The sequence below is a fragment of the Oreochromis aureus genome, linkage group 6, assembly GCF_013358895.1.
Source record: "Oreochromis aureus strain Israel breed Guangdong linkage group 6, ZZ_aureus, whole genome shotgun sequence".
NCBI classification, from domain to species: Eukaryota; Metazoa; Chordata; class Actinopteri; order Cichliformes; family Cichlidae; genus Oreochromis; species Oreochromis aureus.
The window spans coordinates 4,355,542-4,370,411 of record NC_052947.1 but is presented as its reverse complement, the minus strand read 5'-3'; the positions used below and the strand labels follow the sequence as shown (position 1 = coordinate 4,370,411).

General features: G+C 43.7%; 1 protein-coding gene across 1 annotated transcript; it reads left to right on the top strand.

The window, feature by feature from the left end:
• Positions 1-7,736: 7,736 nt before the first annotated feature.
• On the top strand, positions 7,737-10,459 carry LOC116326952 (ladderlectin-like). Its single transcript, XM_039612961.1, has 9 exons — positions 7,737-7,813; positions 7,907-7,964; positions 8,053-8,082; positions 8,163-8,207; positions 8,626-8,658; positions 9,060-9,151; positions 9,406-9,531; positions 9,687-9,786; positions 10,238-10,459. The coding sequence occupies exons 2-9, from the start codon at positions 7,916-7,918 to the stop codon at positions 10,306-10,308; spliced, it is 546 nt and encodes a 181-aa protein (XP_039468895.1). The 5' UTR covers positions 7,737-7,813; positions 7,907-7,915; the 3' UTR covers positions 10,309-10,459.
• Positions 10,460-14,870: the final 4,411 nt, after the last annotated feature.

Here is a 14,870-nt window from a genome sequence, read left to right as displayed (position 1 = left end):
AATAACTTGCTAGTTGAATAAAAGTAACTTTAAGTCAAAATTTGCCAGGGGTATGAAAAATTATGGGCTTAACTGTAAATCATTGTTATTAAGCTATATTGTAGGATTTCTGCTAAATCATAGTATTTCTACTATATTATATTTTTCTTTCTAAATATAGCATTTCTGCTATAGAGTAGTATTTCTGCTATGTTATAATATTTATGCTAAACTGGAGTATTTTTGCTAAAACATAGTATTTATTTAAAATTACAATATTCATAGTATATTACAGTGTCTCTGGTAAATCACAGCATTTCTGCTATGTTGTACTGTTTTTCTAAATCACAGTATTTCTGTAATGTTCAAGAATGTTTGGCTAAATATATTCTTTCTGTTATCTTATACTATTTCTCCTAAATTCTTGTATTTTTGAGAAGTTATCGTGTTTCTGATAAGTTACAATATTTCTGCTAAGTTCTGCTATGCTATTGTATTTCTGCCAAGTATTATGTTTCCTCTAAGATATTACAGTTCTGCTAAGTTACTACATTTTAGGAAAGTTCCTTTGCTTCTGCCAAGTTTTTACAATTTCTGCAACTTTTCAGCTTTTTCAGCTACTTTCAGCAGACAGCTTCAGCTTTAAAGCATCCACACTGCATTTTCGCAGGAAATGCAAATTTTTCTAGTTATTCTAGTTGCCACTTTTGCACTTTTTTTGGCACTTAACTACTTCCACAATTTTCAGCCGATTTTCACCGTTCAAATTTTAAACTATTCTGCTATTTCTGCTAATGATGGCTATGACTTTTGGTATTTTTTGCTATTATACTTTTTAAAATATTAAGCTTTTTTCCTTTAATTTGTCCCATTGAAATGAATGGGAAATTTCCGCAATTCTGCTAAAACTTGCTTGTTTTTGAAACTTAACTACTTCCTCATACTTTCACCTAGAACAACCATTCAAACTTTAAAATGTTCACAAATTTTTCTGCTACTCTTGAATGATTCATCTTTTTTATATCTGTTACCGTTTTCATCTTATCCCTCTTCAAGTTTTGAGTTTCATTTTTGTGATTTTTCAGAAAATACATGCGTTGTTATGGTTGCTATGCACTTGGCTTTCAGTGTGCCACTGAAGGTTTTGCAGTCTTCTCTTCATGTCCGAACAACTTCTTGCTACTCGCTCAATTTCCAATCAACCCCCACAAATTATACATCAAAATGTAGGTATTTTTGCTGGCTTTCAGAAAACGTTACTATCACTGTTGTGGAAGTTACAGATTTTTATCAAATCGCCTCAGACCAACACAAGATCTGAAAAGGCTCCATTGACTTTCAATGGAGAGTGTGTTCAAAATCAGCGCTGGATTTCTCTAATGAGAGGCATTTTCAAATCGTCATATCTCTTTAACAAAGCAAAGTTAGGACATGAGGCTTGTGCCAATATATCTTCAGACACTGCTGACACTCACAGTGGAAGCAGTTTTTACAATTATCTTACCGTTGAGCAATGAATTACGTTTGTTTGAGGGGTGGAAATCTGTCCTCCTCTCAGTTTTCAAACTCCGAAAATGAAGCCGTTTCTTCTCTCGTCATATCTCCGCGATGGAGGTACAAAGAGCAATGAAAATCGCAGTCAAAGTACACCAAAGTCCACTGATTCACCCAGTACAAGAATTATGCCGCTAGCCCTCCTAGTTTTTGAGTTACACGACGTTTTGTAACACCAAAAAACGGCGTTTTTCGCCTCTCACCGCGATCTAATTCTGACTGCTGAAGTCTCTGTCTTTCAGACCCCTGTCCCCTTTCCCGGTGGCGCAATCAGTAATGACACGGCTCTGCAGCTCAAAGGTCGTGAGTTCAATCCCACCTTGTTCAACTTTTTTTTTTTCACTACAAATTGATACACTATCACAGACCTGTAATTTATATTGCTAATTTATTACAATTCTGCAAAGTTTTATGATTTTAGCAGCTTTTCTAATATGGACCTCAGATTCTTGTCAACACCACATGGCAGAAATACATACAAGTAAACAGCCTGATGAAGCAGACAGAAGCAGTACCTCTGATTGGTGAATTTGAGCAGAACCAGGTTGTTCTGCCTCTTTTCAGCAGAAATTCTGCTCATTCACCTCTTTTCAGCGCATTGTTCTGCTTCTTTCCCTCTTTTCTGCAGAAATTCTGCTGATTTACCTCTTTTCTGCAAAATTTTTGCTGATTCACCTCTTTTCTGCAGAATTTTCAGCCTTTTCACCTCCTATCAGCACAAATTCTCAGCAGCTTCTGCTCATTTCAGCAGAATTGTCAGTCTCTTCACCTCTTCTTTGTGAGAATGAGTTTGGCTCAGTGAGATGAGTAGCCACCTTGAGACCAGGAGCCCCAGGCTCGAATCCTGCTCACAGCAACATTTTTTTTTTCACCACTTTTCAGCAAAAATTTCTGCTTCTTCACCTGTTTTCAGCAGGATTTTCTGTTTCTTCACCGCCATAAAATTTTTGCAACTTTTCATCTTTTTCACCTATTTTCAGCAGACAGCTTCAGCGTTACAGCATCCACACAGCATTTTCGCAGGAAATGCAAATTTTTCTAGTTATTTTTATTCTCCATCTTCCGCCTGAAATTTCGGCGCCTAGCTCGCCCCACAGTTTTGTGACAAGCTTCACATATGTTATATCATTTTGTGCGGCTGGATCGGGAATGGTGTGCTATGACTTTTGGTGTTTATGACTTTTATAGTTTTGAAATATTAATATTTTAGTGCAAATTTTGGCCCATTTTTTGGCCCATTGAAATCAATGGGAAGGCTTCATTTGTGGTGTGTTGGCTCCATCTTTTGGTCCCATTGAAACGAATTTCAAAATTCATTTGTGGTGTGTTGGCTCTCTCTAGTGGTATCCCGGGAGTAGTTGAAAGGGTTTATGCTTGCTGGAAAACTCCATATCCCACAATTCATAGCACGCCTCTGCCGAGTCAAACAATGGCGGCCACCACTTAGTTTTTGTATTGCTCTTATTACTGTTTCTCTGTCACAAAATAAACTTTTAAGATATTTTCAGGCGAGAATGTAGCTGTGTAAACTTCAAATATCTGCTCATTTTATCAAGACATCCCACATTAGCAACAGTGCTGTGACGACGCCGGTGCCGCCTGACAGCTAACCCCATAGCTAGCTAGCGCAGCCTGGCTGACAAGCGACACCCAACCTGGATGACAGAGGGCGGCTCACTCTCTCGTTTCACCACGGGGTCTTTCGTGATGACTCTGGGTCACAGCTGGACTTATTTTTCGTTTATATGGGCCGATGATTTATTTATTCATTTTAGTAATGGTATAAACAGTGAAAGGTGGTGGATCGGCCAGATATAAACTTCCAATATCTGCTCGTTTTATCAAGACATCCCATATTAGCAAAAGTGCTCTGACGTTTTCGGTGCCGACAAAGAGCTCCACAGCTAGCTAGCTAGCCCGGGCTGACTGACAGTGATCCTGGCTAATTAAAGCCAGCGAGAAGACCTCACTCTCGGGATGTCGTTTTCACACACACACACCGGTCTTTCTCGTTGACTCTGTGTAATAGCTGGACTTATTTTTCGTTTTTATGGGCTGATGATTTATGTATTCATTTTAGTAACGGTATAAACAGTGGAAGGTGGTGGATTGTCCAGATGCTGGTCCATGTGAAAAAATAACTCAGTTGTTTGGTGGTGGCTAATGTATAGCTCAAACAGAGGGCAGCAGGTGTATGAGGGAAACCGGAGGCAGCAGAAGCAGACCCGAGGCGGCCGTTGGTCCGAGCATCAGGTGAACTGAATTTCAGGTAAGAAGTTATGACCTGCTGTCTATCTGGGTCAGATATAAACCAAGTTTAGGTGTAGTTTATTTTCATTGTGCTGACTTTTTACAATCAGTTACAATAACTCATACTGCGTGCTAGCTAGCATGATGGAGTTTCTATACAGCTGGGTGGGTGCTTTGATGTTACTGATACCGTAGTGAGCTTTATTTTATTCATAAGGTTAGTTATTAGAGTTGCCAACCGTCCCGTACAAACGTAATCGTCCCGCATTCAGAGAAAATATTACGCGTTTCGTATTGAGCTGAAAAGGAACACAGTTTGTCCCGTACTTCAGCTAGAATGAAAAAAAGACACAAAGCTGGATTTATTCTGTCTTTACACAGCTGCCTCTTCTCCTCTCATTCTCTCCCCCTCACTCGCCTGTTTCTTCTTCAATCATGAAACTGATCAATGATCAGCTGATCAGCTTTTCTCTCTTGTTTGTTTATCGCCCACTTTGCGCCAGAATGGGGAAACCGGCAGATGTCGCGCTAAACAACAACAGCACGTTTAAGCTTGATCAGCTGTTGTTAGAATTTATTTAATATTAATTTCTAGGATCAGCTGATGTTTGCTGGAGCCACAGCTGTAAAAGCTGCTGGTCATGATATGGGTTTGGATATTTTGGCGCAGTTCTCATGTTGCTTTATTTTATTCCTTCTGGTGGTATGAATGGCAAACTACACTCATTGACAGTAGCATAGGCACACTTAAAATTTCTTCTGAAATTTTCGCTCTCTAGTTTTGTCTATCACTCTCCTTCCAGCCGGTCCCTGGAACGTTGAATGCCTTGAGTTCATAAACCCTCTAATTCTAAAATTGCTTCAATAATTGTTTGGGGTAGTGTTAATACTCGCTTGTATGTGCGGATTCCCTGGACCTGTTCATACAGGAGATGTACAGACTGTCCACAAGTACTGTTCCCCAGACGTTGAGTTTTTAATGCTGAAATGAAATGCCGCTACTATCTGCCGCAGGACTTCTCAGCTGTATTTTTGGCCATTGTTTACATCCCGTTCCACAGCAGCGCTCGGCAAACTCCACGACATCATCGGCACATTAGAGACAAGTCAAACTGCAGCCACCATTGAGGACTACTCTCTCAACCTACAGGATAACAAAAGTAAACCTAAAACACCCCTGTTTCTGATAGCACATGGTTGGTTTTGTTTTCAAAGTCCTCAGCCACACAGGAAACAGACAGGAAACAACCCAGACAGGAAACAGCCACCGCCCCAAACCAGGTAACTCAAAGAAAGAGAAACATAATTAATATAACAGAAAACATTTTCAGAAAAACCACACAATGCTATTACATGCACGCTTCATAATATCAGTGTTAGGCTTAAGGAAAAACATTAATGAATTTTATTAGTGAAGTAACTGAAAACCAAACTAATAAAGTGAATGAATGGACTTGTTTTGCCCATGTGTGGCTGATGCCATCACACCATCCTCTCCCTGCTTTCCTGTTTTCTCCTGTCCTCAGACTCTCTTTGCTGCTTCATGTCCTCTCTGTTGAGGTCTAGCAGCTCATCATCCCTGTCTCTTTTCCTCTTTCTCATTGTGTGGGTGGCTGATACCTTCCTCATCACTTTCATTTTAGTCACCCACTGCTGCGCTTGGCCCTGGAGTGTCCTCAGGTAGAGAGGAAATTAGGACAGAGGCCTAATGGAAGACCTCTGTCCTATCTCCTCATCCATGAGGGCAAACCAGGGCCAAGTAGCAGCAGTAGGCTTCCTACTGACTCCCTCTCCTGATCCTGGATACTTGCAATCCCAAAGGCAGAGAAAATCAGAAATGACAGTAGACAAATAAGAACAACACAACAACTGTTAGTAATTGTAATTTATTAACTTGTGTTCTTAAGAAGTATCTTCTTGATAACACACATATTTTGTATTTCTGTAAGTTATCACATTTCTTTCTGACCTGCGAGGCGGTGACTTTCCCCTGCAGGCCCATCTTCTCCTGATCACACACAACAAATAAGAGAAAACCATGGCAACCATGTTAATCCCTAAATCCAAAAGTTTTCACAGGAGAACACAAGAGGAATACCGTTTGCACATCACAGGTTCTGTACAGCATGAGGGTTAATAGAAGTGTACTCATATGAATATGATGTGTAAATTGATTTATTATTGTACCTCCATGCCACAGTGGCCGAATTCTTCACCCCCATGAAGAGGTGATCGTTTTCTCCTCATTTTAATAAATTGAGCCGTTTGGTCTATGTTCCCTAAAACATATAACAAACAGGTTCATTCCTCTCCCGTATTTATTCCTGCTTCGTCCGCAATTGTTATGGGGAAAATTCTTCTATGTGACTCAATGAATCCTAGGATATGGTTGGATGCAAAGGATACACTCGACCCATCCTTCAAATCTGGGGAAAAGGAGGACGCATTTGTCGCCACATTTGAACAGGTCCAGGGAATCTGCACACAGAAGCAAGCATTAATACTACGCCAAACAATCACTAAAGCACTTTTAGATTTAGCTGGGGGGTTACGAACTCAAGGCGTTCAACGTTGCAGCGACGAGCTCTTCTAAGCCGCAACCTTAAATAGCGGCCAGGAAAAAGCAGGAACTAATCAGCGGCAGGTGTGGATCATCAGCACAGGTGCGTGGGCCCAAAAGCAGGAGGTCAGAGGCGAGCTCTGCCCAGGCAGACAGAGGACAGTGAAGGAGAGAGGGAGGGGGAGAGGGGGTGTGACAGACAAAACAAAAAACTATACCGTAGCCCAACATAAGCCAGCCGGAGAGACATGGGGACCGTGAAATTTTCAGCCCTTAAACATTTCTCCTACGAAGACATGACTCTAATGCCCTTATATCTGCATCCCTCCTAATAAAAAACATTTAAGTCATCTGCATAAGCAAGCAGAACAGTTGGTTTAAACAGTCCAGCTGTAGATGCCAATAGTCTTAATACAATGATTGAATAATATTAATCTAAAAGTGTACAAAACCAAATAACACAAATCCTCATGATCCTTTCTATCAAAAGCCTTTTGCTGGTTCATGGAGATCACTCTAAACCATAGTATTCCAATTTGCTGAATTCCAAAACATGACACATCCGAAACAGATTGTCACAACAAGAATCTGGAGTGTTTGACTTCTGGGATGCATTGTGGTGCTGTCCTGGTCCTGGGAAAGTTTACCTAGAATTTGTGAGTTTTTTTGGACTCGTTAAATTTGTTTATTTAAACATTCTATGTGATTCTGGGTTTGTTTAAATGGTACAGTATGGACTGTTCCCCATAATACCAGATCTTTTGGTAATAAAAGTAATTCCTTAAATGTCCATAAACAGTGTTTCATAAACGGATCATTGTGCATCAAGAAAACAAGATGTTTGAGTATCATTGTCTAAAGTTTATCATTACTACTCAGAGGAGGTTTTAAATTTTAAAGACTACTTTTACATTTATGCCACTTGCCTTGTTATTGTTCTGCTAATATGATTTGGCTAGTGTTATTTTTTATTTGGTATTCAGTCCTGTTCATATTTCATAGCTTGTGTATGTTTTGAATATGTCACAAGATCCGTCATTCATTTTTTTGTCCTTGTTTTCATTTACTTGCTTGTTTCCCTTAAGTATCATTACATGCTTATCGTGTACCAACTGACAAGTCAAAACACATTTTCAAGACAATGAAGTGTGTCATTTTTTCGCAACCACTGTTAATGTCCAATACATTTCAATTCACTGTTTTTGTATTGCACCTAATCAAAACAACATGAGGCAATGTATCACAATACATGTGCCAGATACAATTTGCACATTATAACTTCCTGTTTACCAAACAGATCAGAGTTCAAGTACATACCTTTATGCACACTTTGCAAATATCTTCCTGGCCTGCATACGCCCACAGGAACGTGACCTGATGTGACTCAGTTTGTGTATATAAAGAGCAGAGAATTTCCCCGTCATTACTGCATCACTCAGCTGATACTTGAACAATAGCTTTACCTGACAGGTAAGAACCCTACTGCAGAGCTTTTCATTCACTGACTTCATGCCTCTGCTCTTTCTGGATATTTATTGGCTGTTTTTGTGTATTTCATAACAGAGCATCAACATGAAGACTGTCCTGCTCCTCTCTGCTCTCCTCTCTGCTGCACTGGCAGGTCAGATTCAATCAGCCAACCCTGAAGAAATGATGGGAGAGTCACTAATGCACCATTTTTACTGACTGTGTCTCTTTTTTCTCTGCAGTTCCAGCTGAAGACAATCATGAGGCTTCAGGTGAGTGTTGAAGGTGTTTGTTTCAAGATGTACAAAGACAGTAAGAATCTAAAACCAACACACATGTGGTTTGTCCACAGAAGAAGCAATGGTCATCCTGAAGGAAGACGTGGCTGCTGCCCCTGGTCAGTTCAACCAGAGTTTCAGCGCCACAACCTTAGACCTCAATATGATCTCAAATTTCAAGTGTAGTATCATCAGTACAGTCACAACTTGAATGTTATTTTGAATCGCACTGTTACAGAGTTTGAGGGTTAGCAATGTGCATCCTTAACCAACTCACACAAATTTAACTTGGACTCATTACAATGCACATAAATGACCTGTATGCAATTTCAGTTTCACATAATGGTAAAGGGCTTCACATCTTGTGTGTAGGAACCAATGAGAATATCCTTAAAATCATATATATATATATATATATATATATATATATATATATATATATATATATATATATATATATATATATATATATATATATACATATAGATATAGATATATCTTCCTTTTATCACTGATTGTGTTTTTCATTTTGTGCAGCCCAAGAGTTTGAGGGAGCAGACACACCTCAATGTAAGACTTCCTTTTGATCTTGTTTAGCTCACTGGTAAATAATCTTTTAATTAACAGCAACAAATAGTCAAATCAAATTCAAACACTTCTCTCTGCCAGCCACATTAGAGAAGTTTGGATATGTATGAATGTGTAAGCTTATTAAGTCTAGTGCCCATATTTTTGCCACCCCTACTGAGGATTGATTGGAAAGGATGCTGTGGTGAAACTGATGAGCAATAGGAATTTTAGCTTTTATTAAATGTCTTTATTTACTTAATCAATATATTTTTCTCTCCCATTAAAATGTCATTTTATATGCTTTTTGAGGCTGTTAAACATGCTATAAAAGCGTGATTAAAAGTAAAGAAACAAAAGTATACACAATAATGAAGCATTCATTACTGTCTGCCTGTCTGCAGCTCGTTTTAGCTTCTGTCCAGATGGCTGGTTCAGCTATGGTTCTCGCTGCTTCAAGTTCATCAATAGTCCCAAGTCCTGGATCTCTGCTGAGGTACTGTCACTGATCTAAACTATACATTTACAGTTGAACAATGAGATTATCCATGGTTTTTGAATTAGTTGAGCAAATTTTTAGAAACACCCTTTCATGGAAATCATAGAAATGACAGCCTCTGCTTCACCTGACCTAAAGCTTTGGTGATTGTATATATTTGTAGGTCAGTCAGTCTGCCACATGACTCACAGAGCTTTAAGTTCACACTGCAGCTTAATGATACATCTCTTTGTGGTTCATCTATCCAATAGGAGTACTGCAATAGTCTGGGTGGCAATCTGGCCTCAGTTGCCAACCCCAGAGAGTACAGCTTCCTCCAACAGATGACACAGACAGCAGGTCGGACTACTGCTTGGCTGGGAGGTTTCAGACTGCAGGTAGAGTTTTAAAAAAAAAGAAACACTACCTCAGTCAGTCCAGATCAAACTTAGGACCTGGTCAGAAGTGGATCTAGACTTACACAGAATGGATGTGAGAATAAATGAAGAGACTAAGACAACACTTCCTCACACGTATGTTCTTTGCCTCTCAGAACCAGTGGCTTTGGATTGACCGTGAGGGCTTCTATTACACCAACTGGTACAGCCAGTCTTCTTCCAGCAGCTACTCTTGCCTCTACCTACAATCTGCCTGTGAGTAATATCAGCTTCTGAAAATGTTATATTATTTTATTTTCTTACACAGAGTGTGACTTGTCGAGTTAACCTCGGTATGTTAGTTCAGATCAAATTTGATACATGGCTTCTTCAAGCTATGAGACTGACACACCCTGTGTTTTAATGTATGCCATTTTGTCAAATCTGATATACAGTGTGTCAGTAAAGTGTGTTAAAAGGGTTTGCTTACTGGGAATTACAATGCATAATTTGTCAGTCTACTGTGAGGATGCCAAACTGCTGGGGTACAAAGTAACTGCAGGTGGGGTGTTAATCTAGGTGAAAAATTCTAATTTGGATGAAATGAATATATTTTTAAATAAGAAACAATAGGTGCTGACCTCTATTTAAATGTTGTTAATTAATGATAAAACCACTGCCTTAATGAATTTAATGTTAATTTTGATTTTTCACTTTCTAATTCCAGATGGTTGGAGTAACACTCAGTGTACTTGCAGTTATCCTTTCATCTGCTCTAAGAATCCATTTGGTTGTTAACATTTATGCTAAGCATATGAGGCCTGTGGGTGGACCACATGGTATTTTTTCTGTTTAAAAACATAAACTCTGTTGTTTTTATTTTATTTTTTTTGTAAATGTATTCTTCAAAGACTTAAATAATGAAATGCTAGTAAATTTTAAGCTTTGTTGGTGAGTGTAACAATTTCTTTTCTATAATAAAGATAATGTGTAATTTCCTTTGTTGTATCTCTTGTAAGTCTCCTTAAGATTCTTTCAAATCCAAATAACAATAAATAATACAAAAAATAATACAGAATAAATAATAAAGGGGCAGTACATCCATACATCCCAAAATTAGATTTATGTGCTTTGCCTCTGGTCTGTAATGCTTCTTACATATCTAGGTTGTTTGGGGTGTGAGATGTTGTTAAATTTAAAAAAAAAAAAAAAAAAGGCACACATACATGCAAGTGCAGAAACACCATCAGGGATGTTCACTGATAACAGGAAAGACGACCTGGGTTGAAATACCCATGCAGGCAGGTGTCACGGCGAGTGGGAAGAGCCGTGTGAAAAAAGGAAAAAGAGGATCCAAGCGCAGGCAGTCGTGAAGGTGTGAAGGTGATTTATTGATACAAAAATATAGAGAGGCAAACGACAAAATGGAGAACTAAACTATACTGGGACAACTAAACCACAGAGCATGAACAAGAACACGAACCTGAACATAAAGCAAGGTGGACGACGGTACAAGATGGTGGCAGCAGGGAGAACACACGAATAGGACATGGAGGATACACAGAGATACACAGACGGACCAGCAACTACAAACACAGACGACGCGACTTAAATACACACAGAGAAACACAAGGAGATTACACACAGGTGGGGAACACAGCTGGGAATAATCAACAAGACGAGACAGGGGTAAAACTGAACACACTCACATGAGACGCGGACCTTCACAATAAAACAGGAAATGAGAACACAACACCAAGACGCAGACCTGACACTGAGAGAGACAGAAAATGACACATGGAACTAAACTCACACAAAACATGAGAACACAAATCCTAAATACCAATAAACAGAAACATGGAACTCAATAACAATAATCATCATCACCACCATCACCACAAAATGAGAAAATCCAAAACACCAAGATAACTGAAACACAAAGCGCCAGAGAAACATAAGAAACAATCCATAATGCAAAAGTAAACCAAAATATAATAAACTCAAAATACTGGGTCCAACGGACCCAGAACCGTGACAGTACCCCCCCCACCAAGGGCTGGCTCCCGACAGCCCCAAACAAACAACAAAAACAGAGCACCAGACCAGGGCGGGCGGAGGGGGTCCAGGACGGAGGGACAGAAACCAAACATAAAACAAGGAGCATGAGTCCAGAGTAGTGCAGAAACACAAGAAAAACAGTGCAACACAAACACTGGAGGTCAGAAAAACAGGTCAAACACCAAAAACACTGGAGACCCAGAAACAGTCCAAGAAGTCAAAAGTCCAGGAATACAGAAAGGATCCAAACGTAACCAGAGCGGACCTCAACACGAGTCCATGAAAAAGTTCAGGGACGGCAACGGTCATGACGGGGAAACAGTTCTGGGGGCCGACCGTGCACACGGCAACGGCGGCGACGGGCAAAAGGTTCTGGGGGCCGACCGTGCACACGGCAGCGGCGGCGACGGGCAAAAGGTTCTGGGGGCCGACCGTGCACACGGCAGCGGCGGCGACGGGCAAAAGGTTCTGGAGGCCGACCGTGCACACGGCAGCGGCGGCAACGAAACGGTTCTGGAGGCCGACCGTGCACACGGCAGCGGCGGCAACGAAACGAATCAGGAGGCCGACCACTTGGAAGGTAGTGGCGGCCACTGAGCAGGTCCGGAGGTCGGCCGCGATGCCAGCGGCGGCGACGAACCCTGTCCGGAGGTCGTCCTCGATGGCCATGATGCAAACTTAGAGGCCTGGAAAGCGGCCGGCAGAGGTGAGGCGGAACAGGACGAGCTGGGCCAGACGAAGGCGGAGCAGAAGCTGGGCCAGACGAAGACGGAGCAGAAGCAGGCGTAGCAGAAGCAGAGGCTGAAGCTGGACCAGGCGTAGCAGAAGCAGAGGCTGAAGCTGGACCAGGCGTAGCAGAAGCAGAGGCGGCTGCGGAACCTGAGGGCAGCGAGGCGGCTGCGGAACCTGAGGGCAGCGAGGCGGCTGCGGAACCTGAGGGCAGCGAGGCGGCTGCGGAACCTGAGGGCAGCGAGGCGGCTGCGGAACCTGAGGGCAGCGGGACGGCTGCGGAACCTGAGGGCAGCGGGACGGCTGCGGAACCTGAGGGCAGCGGGACAGCTGCGGAACCTGAGGGCAGCGGGACGGCTGCGGAACCTGAGGGCAGCGGGACGGCTGCAGGCGTGGATGAAGCTGCGGCTGCAGGCGTGGATGATGAGGTGGCTGCAGGCGTGGATGATGAGGCGGCTGCAGGCGTGGATGACGAGGCGGCTGCAGGCGTGGATGACGAGGCGGCTGCAGGCGTGGATGACGATGTGGGTGACGGCTGAACAGCCCTCTCCGGACCGCCAGCCGATGGAAGGATGTGCTGTCTGGGTCTTCCAGGACCCTCAGCTAAAGAGGTGTGGTGCTGGGTGGGCTCCTCGGACCCACCAGCAGACGTGGCATAAGGCTGGACGGGCGACTCCGGCCCTCCAGCTGACGACACTTGAGGCTGGACGGGCGACTCCGGCCCTCCAGCTGACGACACTAGAGGCTGGCTGGGTTCTCCCGAACCCCCAGCTGACAAGACATGAGGCTGGACGGGCTCCTCGGGCCCTCCAGCAGACGAAACCTGAGGCTGGACGGGCTCCTCGGGCCCTCCAGCAGACGAAACCTGAGGCTGGACGGGCTCCTCGGGCCCTCCAGCTGACGAAACTTGAAGCTGGCTGGGCTCCTCCGAACCCCCAGCTGACGACACTTGAAGCTGGCTGGGCTCCTCCGAACCCCCAGCTGACGACACTTGAAGCTGGCTGGGCTCCTCCGAACCCCCAGCTGACGACACTTGAAGCTGGTTGGGCACCTCCGAACCCCAGCTAACGTGGCTTGAGACTGGGCGGCTCTCGGGCCTCCAGTGGAAACAGACACTGAGGCAGCAGGTACGCAGACCTCTGCCGGTGTGGACACTGGCTGGAACTGAGCAGCACAGTGGCTAGACTCAGGCAGCAACAGTGGGATGCAGTCCTCAGAGGGCTGAAAGTGTTCCCCAATACACTCAGCAGAGGACGGAGGCGGACGGGTGAACTCACTTGAGCTCTCAGGGGGTGCTGAGAGCCGAGACTGCTCTGGTGAGTTCCCCGGTGAAACTGCTGGCGCTGGCGTCTTGACCTCTAGGGGTCCAGAGTCAGCTGGTGAGCGACACCCAGCCTCTGGGGAGGCCCTAGAGGGAGTAACCGTCTCTGAGGTGGCCAGCTTAAGAGAACCAGCAGATGTAATGGTGAAGTGTGTTCCCTGCTTAGAATCAGACGGTGAGGATGGTGACTGAATGAGCGGGTGGGTAGGCTGCTGAACTGGTGGTAACTGGGCTACAAGTAGCGAAGTTGTAACAGGTGGTGGAGTGGCTGACTGAACTGAGGGCAGCGTGGCTGCTGACTGAACTGAGGGCAGCGTGGCTGCTGACTGAACTGAGGGCAGCGTGGCTGCTGACTGAACTGCTAACTGTCCTGCTAGCTGTGTTACAGACCCCACAATAGACTGTGGTGAAAGTGTAGATGGGAAAACATGATCAGGAAAAACTGCTTCGTGAGGTTTACAACTTCCCTGAATGAACTGATGGAGACGAAAAAACTTCCTGACACTTAAGTTCCCTATGTTCATAGTGCTAGACTCAGGTACTCCAGGCTTGGACACAACAGCATGAACACAGTCATTAACACAAAATGTAGGCTCAGAAAAGGCAGTCTTTGGGGCAGTGGCCATGGGTGAGACGGAAAAATCATTGTTATCTTCAAACGACACACAAAAAATAGCTCCAGAAAACACAGTCACAGAGTCTGATGCAGCAGAAAAAGTGTCCCTTTCACTCACCACAGCCGGCTGCTCTGACATTCTGAATTCCGGCTGTGGGGTGCCGCGCTGACGGCGTGAACGTCGCTTCCTCCGTGGAGGCGGCTCCGACGGGCCGGGTAACTCCTCATCCGGCGGTACGGACAGCGCGTCCTCCGTTGAAGCGAGCGGGCGAGCAGTGACGGCGGGGGGATGAAGGTGTAGTTCGTGGAGAATAAAGTTTTGTACGAGCGGGTGCAATGAGTCCAATAACCAGGGGTAACTGGAAATAAGGTGTTGTAGGTCCGCTTCCACAGTGTAAAGCGAGGCTTCTCCCTCATGCTCTAACAACTGGTAAATTAATTTAGAAGCTAAGTTGATAACGGCCTCCTGAAGCTCCCTGGGTGGGATGACTGCCGCTGGATCCATATCTGGCTGGTCCGTACTGTCACGGCGAGTGGGAAGAGCCGTGTGAAAAAAGGAAAAAGAGGATCCAAGCGCAGGCAGTCGTGAAGATGTGAAGGTGATTTATTGATACAAAAATATAGAGAGGCAAACGA